Source organism: Mus musculus, chromosome 19 (genome assembly GCF_000001635.26).
Source record: "Mus musculus strain C57BL/6J chromosome 19, GRCm38.p6 C57BL/6J".
Classification (NCBI taxonomy): Eukaryota; Metazoa; Chordata; class Mammalia; order Rodentia; family Muridae; genus Mus; species Mus musculus.
The window spans coordinates 33554959-33569281 of NC_000085.6; the positions used below are offsets into that span (position 1 = coordinate 33554959).

General features: G+C 38.1%; 1 protein-coding gene across 6 annotated transcripts in view; it reads right to left on the bottom strand.

Moving 5' to 3' along the window:
* Positions 1–201: 201 nt before the first annotated feature.
* Positions 202–14323, bottom strand: part of Lipo3 (lipase, member O3) — a 35510-nt gene continuing 21388 nt past the window's right edge. For 4 of the 6 annotated variants that reach the window (XM_006527164.4, XM_017318244.2, XM_030250982.1 and 1 more), the window contains 4 exons: positions 4554–4697; positions 3307–3378; positions 2149–2220; positions 205–1521 (listed from right to left, as the gene is read on the bottom strand). In XM_006527164.4, the coding sequence (XP_006527227.1) occupies positions 1273–1521; positions 2149–2220; positions 3307–3378; positions 4554–4697 (537 nt within the window). In that variant the 3' untranslated portion in view covers positions 205–1272. Of the gene's footprint in view, positions 1522–2148; positions 2221–3306; positions 3379–4553; positions 4698–14323 lie in introns of all 6 variants that reach the window. The other 2 variants (XM_030250981.1, NM_001013770.4) reach the window with 1 other exon arrangement.

The window sequence follows — 14323 nt, forward strand, 5'->3', positions numbered from 1 at the left end:
GATGATTTTTGTGTCTAATCTCACTGTCAATTGTGAAGCCTTGGGAGGCCTGTACGTTTCTGAAGGACAATGGAAGAGAAGTGGATCTGGGGGAGAAGGGAGATGGGAGCATGGAACTGGAAGAGTGGAGAGTGAAAACTGCAATTACTTTGTAATGTGTTAAGGAAGAATAAAAAAAAATACTTTTAAGAAACAGAAAACTGCTTAACATTAATAAGTTGGCTTTATTCCAGAAATAGTACAGGGAAGATTTGTCATATTCCAAGCCAATAAAGTAATACAACATCCCATAAATGGACAAAGACAGTAATCATGGGAACATCAATAGATGGGTAAAGGCTACTCACAGAAGCCACTGGACTTTGATTATAAAGTCACTTAATTTACAAAGTCATTAGACTTTGATTTAATCAAGTGAATGTTCTACACAAACTTGGAATAAAAGGAACTTATCACATGTGTATGTGTTCACACACGTAATCACACATCTACATTTCTTTATTATCATGTAAAAGATTGTAAGAAAAATGTATTTGAGACTGGCCATAGTTATTCTTTATATTGTCCAAACTGTGCACATAATAATTACTTTATGCTTTGAACACCTAAATAGGTTAAACTTTAATAATAAAATTATAATTGCATGTTTGATTTTGTATTCAATTTCTGTTACAAGGAGAATTCAAAATACCCTATTCAGGGGCTTCAATGAATGATCATTCTTGTGGGTTATTTTCAACAACTCAGATCATTTTACATAATTATTGTTCTCTCAATTCAGAGAACACTGACATAAGTGACTTTCTCAAACAGTGCTTGGTTCACACAGGTGGTGTGACAGGGGAGGTTTGCAATGAGACTAGTGACTAATACTTGTGGAATCTGAGCAACAAGATTGACTGTCCTTCTTGAGCCTGGGTTCGAATTTATGAAGCTTTTATGATCTTTTCTTCAGATAGCATCATGTGTGATAGCACAGTATGGGCCAGGCCTCTTCCTTTATTAGTATTTTAGGATTTCATCACTGTAAATTAAATGGAGGTCTTTTCTTAGGGAGCAATTTTTTAAAAAATACACTTAGATTACTTAAAAAGCAATCACAAGATGACACATTCCCTTGATGGTCATAGTTTTCACTAAAACAAATGATTCAACAAATGAAACAGCTGCTTAAAAATCAAAGATAATTAAGGAGATAAAATGCCAAGCAAGAAAATATTTGCACTTATAAGAACAAGAGACTTTCAAAAAGGTTTAAAATCATGCAAAAAGCTAAAGCTGAACATCACCTTCATATTTCCTAAGAATTGTTAAAATTTCCTCAGAAACTTCTTTCCTAGCATTTAATCCCAGTATAAAATCAAAATGGCTAAAATCAGGAATAGTCTTAAGGTATGTGAGGTTGTGGATTTTGGGTTTCAAAATTTCAACATCTTCTGGGTCAGACAAAAAATCTTTTAAACCAGTAAACATGGCAGTTGGAACCTTCATGTCTTCCACATTGTATACAGGAGGAGTAGTCTGATGGGAAATGACAAAGAGCAATATATTAACAAAAAATTAGCAAAAATTCAACAAAACATTAACAAAAATACTTATTCTCATATGTGACAGGATAATTGTAATAACAAATTATGTCCATAGAAATCATTGAGTTTGGCCCTTGTCAGGTAACAATTAATCATATTTATATATATTTGCTTACTTTAGTTTTCTCACAGTTACTGTCTATGTATTCTATGCTGCTTTCTTGCCAGAATTCTCCCCTTTCAGTATTCTGAAGCCTGAGGTCACTGCTATGTCCCACCTCCTTATTATAGTGGTCTGTCATTCAATGCTTGAAATAATACAAGTCCCAAGTTTTCTAAACCTGGTTCTCTACATATGAAATGACTCTATCAATAAGTGTCTGATAAATCCCACATAATTTTGTGAGAGTCAAATGATGCGTTAGACAGAATATCACAGTATCATCGTACAAAAGATGCTATTTATTTGATGCCTCTCAAAGTTCTGTTTAGTCTCTCTTCCTAAGAAAAAATGAAATGTCCCAAAGTCTTACTTTAAAAATGAGGACTTGCATTAGATTTCTTAGACTATGTACCTCTTATAAGGGCCATATCATTAAATCTGAAAAAAGAGACTTACCTGATTGTAGTGTTGCATATTCAGAGATGGACTTCCCCAATCATAAGCCTGAAGTATACCACTTCTTCCTACCTTAAATACAGAGAAAATATACCACTACTTACACAGCCTTAGAGTATAATAGAACCAACATTTATTGAGTTCTCTTGCCTCTTTCTAAAGTATTGACACATTGGCTCATATAAACCCAGTACATTTTCTATTTTAATGATATGTATTGTCTGATCAATGGCTAATAAATTGAAGTACTAGAGAATTCGACAACATATGAATAAGTATATAAAGGACCTAGAAAACAAGTTCATTTTTGTAAAGCTCAATCAAATTGTACCTTACAACTATTTTAATAATGGTTAAAATATATCAATTAATATGTTCTCCACAGCAAGAAAAGTCAATAAGTAGTTGAGAAAATAACATCCATGAATGGTAAAAACTTACTTATTTATAACATAATATATCATTTTAAGCTATATTTAATTTTAGTAGTGTTTAGCATATCTCAGTTTATATATATTATTAAATATCAAATGTGTTTAAGTAATGCTTATAAGAAGAATAAAATGAATAAAATGAAAAATCTGAAATTAGTACATAATTTAAGTGGTGTATGTTGAATAGAATTAAAAATAATAAAAGCCAAGCCAAACCAAACCAAACCAAACCAAACCGAAACAAAAGAACCTTGTGAGATGGTTTGTACCCAGTGTCAGTACCAGTTTACATCCTGTCAGATGACATTAGTCCAAGCAGATCATGCTATGTAAGTTCATACAAGCACTATCACAGTTTCCTCATAGACGTCAAGGGCACCTACAATTCTAATCTTGCATCAATATGTGAAATTAATTACTAAAATCACACACATACAGACACACAGACACATAGACACACACACAGACACACATACACACAGACACACATATATAATACATATATATGAATAGAAAGCCTTTTTCTCTCAGGATATAATGTTGTGACCATTCTATCCTAACATTTTTCTACAAAGGTTCTATGTACTGATAAATTCCCTCTAATCTATTAATGTGGATCAAATACCCTGACCACAAAAACAAGTGGGCAAGATTTTCTGAAACTTAAAAAGTAGTGAATTTCAAAAAGAGAAGAAAAGAAAAAGATACATTGTAAAAGATGTACCTGATTATAATGTATAAGAACTTTTACTGATGTTCCTGCTAGATTGAGCTTTACATACACATCAAGGCGGCTCTAGGAGAGAGTCAGACACAACATACATTTGTCAGAATTTAATTTCCTTGCACAGAAACAAATATTTCAGAATAGTGAGGCTGCATTATCTCCATATGGAAAAAGCAGTGGTTCTTGCAAAGGATGCACATTCAATCCCAGAACCCATATGGTGCTTGCAGCAGCGTATAGCTCCAGTTCACGGTTATTCACTGACTTCCATGTGCATCATACTGTGAACAAACATACATTCAAATAAAACACTCACACACACAAAACCAAAAGATGAAAACTATATATCTCCAATCGATTTATAATGCAAGTCTGGGTTTTGACCACAGTCAGGAATCTAAATATTATTGTTATAATAAAAAAGGTTTTCATTTTAATTTTTGAAACAAAATCACGTCATTTTTCACTTTCTCTGCCATCCAACTCCTACCACGAACACTACTTTGCTCTCTGTAAAATTTGTGAACTATAAGACTTTTTTCTTTAATTTTTGTTACATATTACTAAATATATAAATACAACTTTCTCAAGTCATAAAATGTCACTTGCATGTCTACGATTTCAGGGCTCACCACTGCGTTTCATTAAGTAGAAATAGTACCCACACAAATAGTTTTGTGTGATCATGTCTTGAGAGTTGACTCTAATTATTTTTTTTTTACCATTACATACATATTTTGTATGTTTTGATGTTAAGTTATCCAAAGGATGTGGTTTGCTATGATGGCAGAAGATTTAGCAAAGCATTAGACATTTACAAAATCTAAGTCAGTTCATTTTCTTCTCATGTCTTAAGAATTTCTTTCTGTTAATGACTCGTATTCTGTGTGGTAGTTTCCATGGAGCCACCCTTAATTCTGGAGCACAAGTGCTGAACTGGATCATCAGGTACTCGATGAATTACAGCAGATGCATTCACTGAACATTCTAGAAGGAAATATGAGCTCACCCACCCTGATCCCCAGCTCTTCACTCATAATTGGTGGACAGCAGACCTGTGCTCTCATGGTGAGAACTTGGAATTGCATGCAGGGCACACCTTGATTTTCATATGTACCAGACTAAATGAATTAATATTAAGTTAGCAGATATAGTTGCTCCCTTAGCAACAACAACAACAACACACACACACACACACACACACACACACACCAATGATGAATTTGAAAGAAAAGAACACCTACCTTATTTAACTGGTCTGGAGAATATCCACCCATCGATCCCATGATAGCAGCACATATAGCAGTGAAGAAGTTAATATTGCAAACACATGCACCCACCTCACTGAAAACTACGGTAGGAAAAAATTCTTTTTCACCAAAGAGGAGCTGAAATTGACAAATGTGAAGAGCAGCTCTTAGTGTGAGAAAGTGTTTTGCCTGATAGAAGCATAATGTTTATACGGAGTGAGACAAAAGACAAAACTACTGTGTGCTGCTGAAGTGGATTGGCTTACTTCACTGAATATGACATTCAGTACCTAACTTGAGAAACAACACTCCCAAATATGTCAGGAACATTTTTAATCAGATTAAATTGAATGTAAACTTTTGAGAACCATGAACATTTTGGGGTGAGAGCAATCTTTCTCTTTATTGGGGAGGGTTTATTTAGGGTTAATGTCTGATAGACTTGTTGAACTAAACTCTTTATAGAATTGACTATATTTTGAAGTATGCTTAGCATAAAATGAAAACATGTCCATACAAAAACTTGCAAATTAGCAAACCAGAAAGAAAAACCACTGAAAACTCTGTCAGTGGTGGTATACAGATTAACTGAATGTCTTACATTTACACAAGAGATTACAATTCTTTCACAGAAGATGTTCCTGTAATGCTACACCATAGATGAACTAATGATATTTATCTCATAGCCAAGATAGAGGACCCCAATGCACTTGATTCCATCGAGATGAAATAATTAAGATCAACAACTTTAGTAGACACACAGGTGATTCGAGATGCTGGGCGAAGGAGACAGTGACAGCTTCATGTAGTAATGATGTCAGATATTGAAACACACACAAAGCACATACAAAACAAGAGTTCTCAAAACTGCATAGCAGGCTGTGAGAGACTGTAAGATGAAATATATGACTCGGGAAATTAGTCTGAACAGGTGTGAGGGTGCGCCACAGAACCGGACAGCTTCTGGGACAGACGGAAGCACAGAGCCGCTGAGGCAGCACCCTTTTCGGGCCACAGACAGCTGGCCACCGTCCGGACCAGAGGACAGGTGTCCACCTGGCTCGGAAGGCCTCAGCCTCAGGAGCAGCGGGCGCCACTTTGGTTCCAGGACTCCACTGAACTTAGGAATTTAGTCTGCACAGGTGAGAGTCTGCACCACAGAAGCTGACAGCTTCTGGGACCTGCCAAAGCAACACAGCTTCTGAGAAAGGTCCTGTTTTGGGCCTTCTTCTTCGGCCAGGAGGAGGTCCAAACACAAGATATCTGTGCACCTTCCCTGTAAGAGAGCTTGCCAGCAGAGAGTGCTCTGAGCATTGAAACTCAGAGGAGAGAATCTGTCTCCCAGGTCTGCTGATAGATGGTAACAGAATCACCAGAAGAACAATCTCTAAACAGAGTCAACTATAACAACTAACTCCAGAGATTACCAGAGGGCGAAAGGTAAACATAGGAATCTTACTAACAGAAACCAAGACCACTCACCATCATCAGAACCCAGCACTCCCACTTCGCCCAGTCCAGGGCACCCCAACACACCCGAAAACCTAGACCCAGATTTAAAAGCATATCTCATGATGATGGTAGAGGACATGAAGAAGGATTTTAATAACTCACTTAAAGAAATACAGGAGAACACTGCTAAAGAGTTACAAGTCCTTAAAGAAAAACAGGAAAACACAATCAAACAGGAAGAAGTCCTTACAGAAAAAGAGGAAAAATCATACAAACAGGTGATGGAAATGAACAAAACCATACTAGACCTAAAAAGGGAAGTAGACACAATAAAGAAAACTCAAAGTGAGGCAACACTGGAGATAGAAACTCTAGGAAAGAAATCTGAAACCATAGATTCGAGCATCAGCAACAGAATACAAGAGATGCAAGAGAGAATCTCAGGTGCAGAAGATTCCATACAGAACATCGGCACAACAATCAAAGAAAATGGAAAATGCAAAAAGATCCTAACTCAAAATATCCAGGAAATCCAGGACACAATGAGAAGACCAAACCTACGGATAATAGGAGTGGATGAGAATGAAGATTTTCAACTCAAAGGACCAGCAAACATCTTCAACAAAATTATTGAAGAAAACTTCCCAAATCTAAAGAAAGAGATGCCCATGAACATACAAGAAGCCTACAGAACTCCAAATAGACTAGACCAGAAAAGAAATTCCTCCCAACACATAATAATCAGAACAACAAATGCACTAAATAAAGATAGAATACTAAAAGCAGTAAGGGAAAAAGGTCAAGTAACATATAAAGAAGGCAAGCCTATCAGAATTACACCAGATTTTTCACCAGAGACTATGAAAGCCAGAAGAAACTGGACAGATGTTATGCAGACACTAAGAGAACACAAATTCCAGCCCAGGCTACTATACCCAGCCAAACTCTCAATTACCATAGATGGAGAAACCAAAGTATTCCACGACAAAACCAAATTCACACAGTATCTCTCCACGAATCCAGCTCTTCAAATGATAATAACAGAAAAAACCAATACAAGAACGGGAACAACGCACTAGAAAAAACAAGAAGGTAATCCCTCAACAAACCTAAAAGAAGACAGCCACAAGAACAGAATGCCAACTTTAACAACAAAAATAACAGGAAGCAACAATTACTTTTCCTTAATATCTCTTAATATCAATGGACTCAACTCCCCAATAAAAAGACACAGACTAACAAAGTGGCTATACAAACAAGACCCAACATTTTGCTGCTTACAGGAAACTCATCTCAGAGAAAAAGATAGACACTACCTCAGAATGAAAGGCTGGAAAACAATTTTCCAAACAAATGGTATGAAGAAACAAGATGGAGTAGCCATCCTAATATCTGATAAGATTGACTTCCAACCCAAAGTCATCAAAAAAGACAAGGAGGGGCACTTCATTCTCATCAAAGGTAAAATCCTCCAAGAGGAACTCTCAATTCTGAATATCTATGCTCCAAATACAAGGGCAGCCACATTCATTAAAGAAACTTTAGTAAATCTCAAAGCACACATTGCACCTCACAAAATAATAGTGGGAGACTTCAACACACCACTTTCACCAATGGACAGATCATGGAAACAGAAACTAAACAGGGACAAAGTGAAACTAACAGAAGTTATGAAACAAATGGATCTGACAGATATCTACAGAACATTTTATCCTAAAACAAAAGGATATACCTTCTTCTCAGCACCTCATGGTACCTTCTCCAAAATTGACCACATAATAGGTCACAAAACAGGCCTCAACAGATTCAAAAAAATTGAAATTGTCCCATGCATTATATCAGATCACCATGCACTAAGGCTGATCTTCAATAACAAAATAAATAATAGAAAGCCAACATTCACATGGAAACTGAACAACACTCTTCTCAATGATACCTTGTTCAAGGAAGGAATAAAGAAAGAAATAAAGGACTTCTTAGAGTTCAGTGAAAATGATGCCACTTCATACCCAAACTTATGGGACACAATGAAAGTATTTCTAAGAGGAAAACTCATAGCTCTGAGTGCCTCCAAAAAGAAACTAGAGAGAGCATACATTAGCAGCTTGACAACACACCTAAAAGCTCTAGAAGAAAAGGAAGCAAATTCAACCAAGAGGAGTAGACAGCAGGAAATAATCAAACTCAGGGGCGAAATCAACCAAGTTGAAACAAGAAGAACTATTCAGAGAATCAACCAATCGAGGAGCTTGTTCTTTGAGAAAATCAACAAGATAGACAAACCCTTAACCAGACTCACTAGAGGGCACAGGGAAAGCATTCTAATTAACAAAATCAGAAATGAAAAGGGAGACATAACAACAGATCCTGAAGAAATCCAAAAACACCATCAGATCTTTCTACAAAAGGCTATACTCAACAAAACTGGAGAACCTGGATGAAATGGAGAAGTTTCTAGACAGATACGAGGTACCAAAGTTGAATCAAGATCAGGTTAATGATCTAAACAGCCCGATATCCCCCAAAGTAATAGAAGCAGTCATTAATAGTCTCCCAACCAAAAAAGCCCAGGACCAGATGGGTTTAGTGCAGAGTTCTATCAGACCTTCAAAGAAGATCTAATCCCAGTTCTTCACAAACTATTCCACAAAATAGACACAGAAGGTACTCTACCCAACTCATTCTGTGAAGCCACAATTACTCTGATACCTAAACCACAAAAAGACCCCACAAAGATAGAGAATTTCAGACCAATATCCTTTATGAATATTGATGCAAAAATCCTCAATAAAGTTCTTGCTAACCGAATCCAAGAACACATCAAAACAATCATTCATCCTGACCAAGTAGGTTTCATCCCAGGGATGCAGGGATGGTTCAATATAAGGAAATCCATCAACGTAATCCAGTATATAAACAAACTCAAAGACAAAAACCACATGATCATCTCGTTAGATGCTGAGAAAGCATTTGGCAAAATCCAAAACCATTCATAATAAAAGTCTTGGAAAGATCAGGAATTCAAGGCCCATACCTAAAGATGATAAAACCAATCTACAGCAAACCAGTAGCCAGCATCAAAGTAAATGGTGAGAAGGTTGAAGCAATCCCACTAAAATCAGGGACTAGACAAGGCTGTCCACTCTCTCCCTACCCATTCAACATTGTACTTGAAGTCCTAGCCAGAGCAATTAGACAACAAAAGGAGATCAAGGGGATACAAATTGGAAAGGAAGAAGTCAAATTATCACTTTTTGCAGATGATATGATAGTATACATACGTGACCCTAAAAATTCCACCAGAGAACTCCTAAGCCTGATAAACATCTTCAGTGAAGTAGCTGGATATAAAATTAACTCAAACAAGTCAATGACCTTTCTCTACACAAAGGACAAACAGGCTGAGAAAGAAATTAGGGAAACAACACCCTTCTCAATAGCCACAAATGATATAAAATACCTAGGCGTGACTCTAACTAAGGAAGTGAAAGATCTGTATGACAAGAATTAAAGAAGATCTCAGAAGATGAAAAGATCTCCCATGATCATGGATCGACAGGATCAATATAGTAAAAACGGCTATCTTGCCAAAAGCAATCTACAGATTCAATGCAATCCCCATCAAAATTCCAACTCAATTCTTCAACGAATTAGAAAGGGCAATCGGCAGATTCATCTGGAATAACAAAAAACCTAAGATAGCAAAAACTCTTCTCAAGGATAAAAGAACCTCTGGTGGAATCACCATGCCCGACCTAAAGATGTACTACAGAGCAATTGTGATAAAAACTGCATGGTACTGGTATAGTGACAGACAAGAAGACCCAGAGATGAACCTACACACCTATGGTCACTTGATCTTTGACAAGGGAGCTAAAACCATCCAGTGGACAAAAGACAGCATTTTCAACAAATGGTGCTGGCACAACTGGCTGTTATCATGTAGAAGATTGTGAATTGATCCATTACTATCTCCTTGTACTAAGGTCAAATCTAAGTGGATTAAGGATCTCCACATAAAACCAGAGACACTGAAACTTATAGAGGAGAAAGTAGGGAAAAGCCTCAAAGATAATGGTACAGGGGAAACATTCCTGAATAGAACAGCAATGGCTTGTGCTGTAAGATCGAGAATCGATAAATGGGACCTCATAAAATTGAAAAGCTTCTGCAAGGCAAAAGACACTGTCAATAAGACAAAAAGACCACCAACAGATTGGGAAAGGATCTTTAGCTATCCCAAATCGGACAGGGGACTAATATCCAATATATATAAAGAACTCACGAAGGTAGACTCCATAAAATCAAATAACCCCATTAAAAAATGGGGCTCAGAACTGAACAAAGATTTCTCACCCGAGGAATACCGAATGGCAGAGAAGCACCTGAAAAAATGTTCAACATCCTTAATCATCAGGGAAATGCAAATCAAAACAACCCTGAGATTCCACCTCACACCAGTCAGAATGGCTAAGATGAAAAATTCAGGTGACAGCAGATGCTGGCGAGGATGTGGAGAAAGAGGAACACTCCTCCATTGCTGGTGGGATTGCAAGCTGGTACAACCACTCTGGAAATCAGTCTGGCCGTTCCTCAGAAAATTGGACATAGTACTACTGGAAGATCCAGCAATACCTCTTCTGGGCATATATCCAGAAGATGTCCCAACTGGTAAGAAGGACACACGCTCCACTATGTTCATAGCAGCCTTGTTTATCATATCCAGAAGCTGGAAAGAACCCAGATGCCCCTCAACAGAGGAATGGATACAGAAAATGTGGTACATTTACACAATGGAGTACTACTCAGCTATTAAAAAGAATGAATTTATGAAATTCCTAGGCAAATGGATGGACCTGGAGGGCATCATCCTGAGTGAGGTAACCCAATCACAAAGGAACTCACACAATATGTACTCACTGATAAGTGGATATTAGCCCTGAAACTTAGGATACCCAAGATATAAGATATAAGTTGCTAAAAACATTAAACTCAAGAGAACGAAGACCAAAGTGTGGACACTTTGCCCCTTCTTAGAATAGGAAACAAAACACCCATGGAAGGAGTTACAGAAACAAAATTTGGAAGTGTGACAAAAGTGTGGACCATCTAGTGATTGCCATATCCAGAGATCCATCCCATGATCAGCTTCCAAAGGCTGACACCATTGCATACACTAGCAAGATTTTGCTGAAAGGACCCAGATATAGCTGTCTCTTGTGAGACTATGCTAGGGTCTAGGAAACACAGAAGTGTATGCTCACAGTCAGCTATTGGATGGACCACAGGGCCCCCAGTGGAGGAGCTGGAGGAAGTAACCAGGGAGCTGGGAGGATCTGCAACCCTATAGGTGGAACAACAATATGAACTAAGCAGGACCCCGGAGCTCTTGTCTCTAGCTGCATATGTATCAAAAGATGGCCAGGTCGGCCATCACTGCAAAGAGAGGCTCATTGGACTTGCAAACTTTATATGCCCCAGTACAGGGGAATGCCAGGGCCAAAAAGGGGGAGTGGGTCGGTAGGGGAATGGGGGTGGGTTGGTATGGGGGACTTTTAGTATAGCATTGGAAATGTAAATGAGCTAAATAACTAATAAAAAATGGAAAAAAAAAGAAAAATATGACTCTAACTAGCTGAGTGTTACATTGCACATCTGTTGTCCAAAGATAATTCCCAGCTTTGTAATCCTTATAGACAAATGGGATTTAGAAAAGTTCAAAGCACTAAGTAGAAGGAGAAGGAGTTAAAATTCAAAGATCTCCAGAGAATCTAATCTGAATTCCAGCTTACTATGAACTGCACAACTAATTGAGGAAACAAAGTCAAGGCCAAACAATGGAACTGAAAAGACACAGGAGTGTTGGAGGTTTGCGCGGATCTGTCTCTCAGCAGCACAATAATTAAATATTTTAGTAATAATTATCATCTTCTAGACGGTAAAATTAGATATCAGTAAACTTTATATTCTGGCCTTCTGTCTTTATTAATAGAATAATTTGGGAATACTTTTTGGTAATAAAGTCAGTGACACAAATAAAATAGGGTCATGGATTTTAGGCAAATTGTATCTTTACTAATTTAAAAATGAATAAATAGTTCTGTCTCTGCATGAAAAATTATATTATAATGAAGCTTCCTTCTAGGAAAATCTCAGAACCACATGATTTCATAGGCAAAATAGATCAGATATTTATCTTATAAAAATGCAATAACAGAATGCTTCCTACTCCATTTATGAGGCCAGTAATTCTGTAACACTAATTTTGGAAAGAGACCTATGAAAAGAAAATACAGTTAATATTTCTTAGGCATGAAAATGAAAGCTGGCTATGCAATTCAGATTTTTTCTTTTTTCTTTGCTTAGCACTGTATAAAACCTACAAGTAATTAGCACATAAACACCACTACATAAGATGACAGGAAGGAGAAGCAAGAACAGTTCAAGGCTGTCCTGAGCTACAGAGCAAGTTCATGGCAGTCTAAGACATATGAAACTGTGTCTCAGAAGGCAAATGAAATAAATTAAAATAGAGAAGAAATGTAAATGTTAAAATAGTAAATGTGAACTCAGTTGTTCTGCCTGCTTGGTAAAAATAGAAAATAATTTATAAATAGGATATAAATTCGGAAAAAAGTGAGATTTGTCTCTGGAATGGAAATTGTTTTAATTCTCAGAAAGCTGGTAATTCACCTGTTAACAGTCTATGAAAGAACTAATGTAGGATCTCAGGAGATTCAGAGAAAGCAGACAGCAACATCTTCCCACAATATCCCATTGAGAGTTAACATTAAAGGTTCATGTTTTCTGACTATGAAACCATCTATCTGGAAAAAGCTCACAGAGTAAATACTTTGTATCTAATTGTATAGTACAACATTTCTCTCGGTATATCTATGAGCAGGTATTCTATAGTAGACTGCCAAAATAAATGTCAATTAAAAAAAAAATCTGTGGCCATGAGAATGGGTGTCATTCACTTTTTTTTTCTAAGTTATAGGGAACCTGGGTTTTATTTTTAGCACTCATACAGTTTCTCATAGAAGTTTATAGTTGAGGAGCCATCTTGGGTTTTGGGTCCCTCAGAGACCAGTCTGGGAAGGTCATCTCATGAATTGCGAAGGGTGAGCAAGTGGACATAGCTTCTGGGACAGGCAGAAGTAACACAGCTTCTGGGACAAACCCCTTTTGGGCTCCTCCCCTGCCAGAGGAGAGGTGTCCACCCTGGAGGGCTCCTCCAGAGCAGGTAAGGGAGCCATCTTGGGTCCCAGATCCCTAAGAGACTAGTCTGCTCAAGCCTACTAGTGAGAGTGCGGACTACAGAAGCAACACAGCTTCTGAGCAGGCAAAGCAACACAGTTTCTGGGACAGACCCCATTTTGGGCTCCAGACATTTGGGCACCTTCCCCACCAGAGGAGTGGTGTTGCCCAGGATGGCTCTTTCAGAGCATGTGAGGGAGAAATTCTTGGGTCTCAGATCCCTCAGAAACTCCTCTGTGCAGGTGAGAGTGCAGACTACAGAAGTTACACAGCTTCTGTGACAGACAGAAGCAACACAGCTTCTGGGACAGACCCTGTTTCGGGCTCCAGTCATCTGGGCACCTTCCCCGCAAGAGAAGAGGTGTCTGCCCGGGAGGAATCTGACCACCAGAGCAGGTAAGAGAGCCATCTTTTGTCCCATGTCCCTCAGAGACCAGTCTGTGCAGGTGAGCGTGCAGACTGCAGAGGCAACACATCTTCTGGACAGGCCCTGTTTTGGCCTTCATCTTCCGCCAGGGGGCAGATCTCAATGCCAGATATCTGTGCACCTTCCGTGCAAGAGGAGAGCTTGCCTGCAGAGAGTACTCTGACCACTGAGACTGAGGACAGAGCTAGACTCCCAAGTTTGCTGACAGAGGCTAACAGAATCACAGGAGGAAGAAGTTCCAACCAGAGACAACCATGACAACTAACTCAATTGCCAGATGGCAAAAGGCAAATGTAAGAATCAGTCTGGCGGTTCCTCAGAAAATTGGACATAGTACTACCGGAGGACCAGCAATACCTCTCCTGGGCATATATCCAGAAGATGTCCCAACAGGTAAGAAGGACACATGCTCCACTATGTTCATAGCAGCCTTATTTATAATAGCCAGAATCTGGAAAGAACCCAGATGCCCCTCAACAGAGGAATGGATACAGAAAATGTGGTACATTTACACAATGGAGTATGACTCAGCTATTAAAAAGAATGAATTTATGAAAATCCTAGGCAAATGGATGGACCTGGAGGGCATCATCCTGAGTGAGGTAACCCAATCACAAAGGAACTC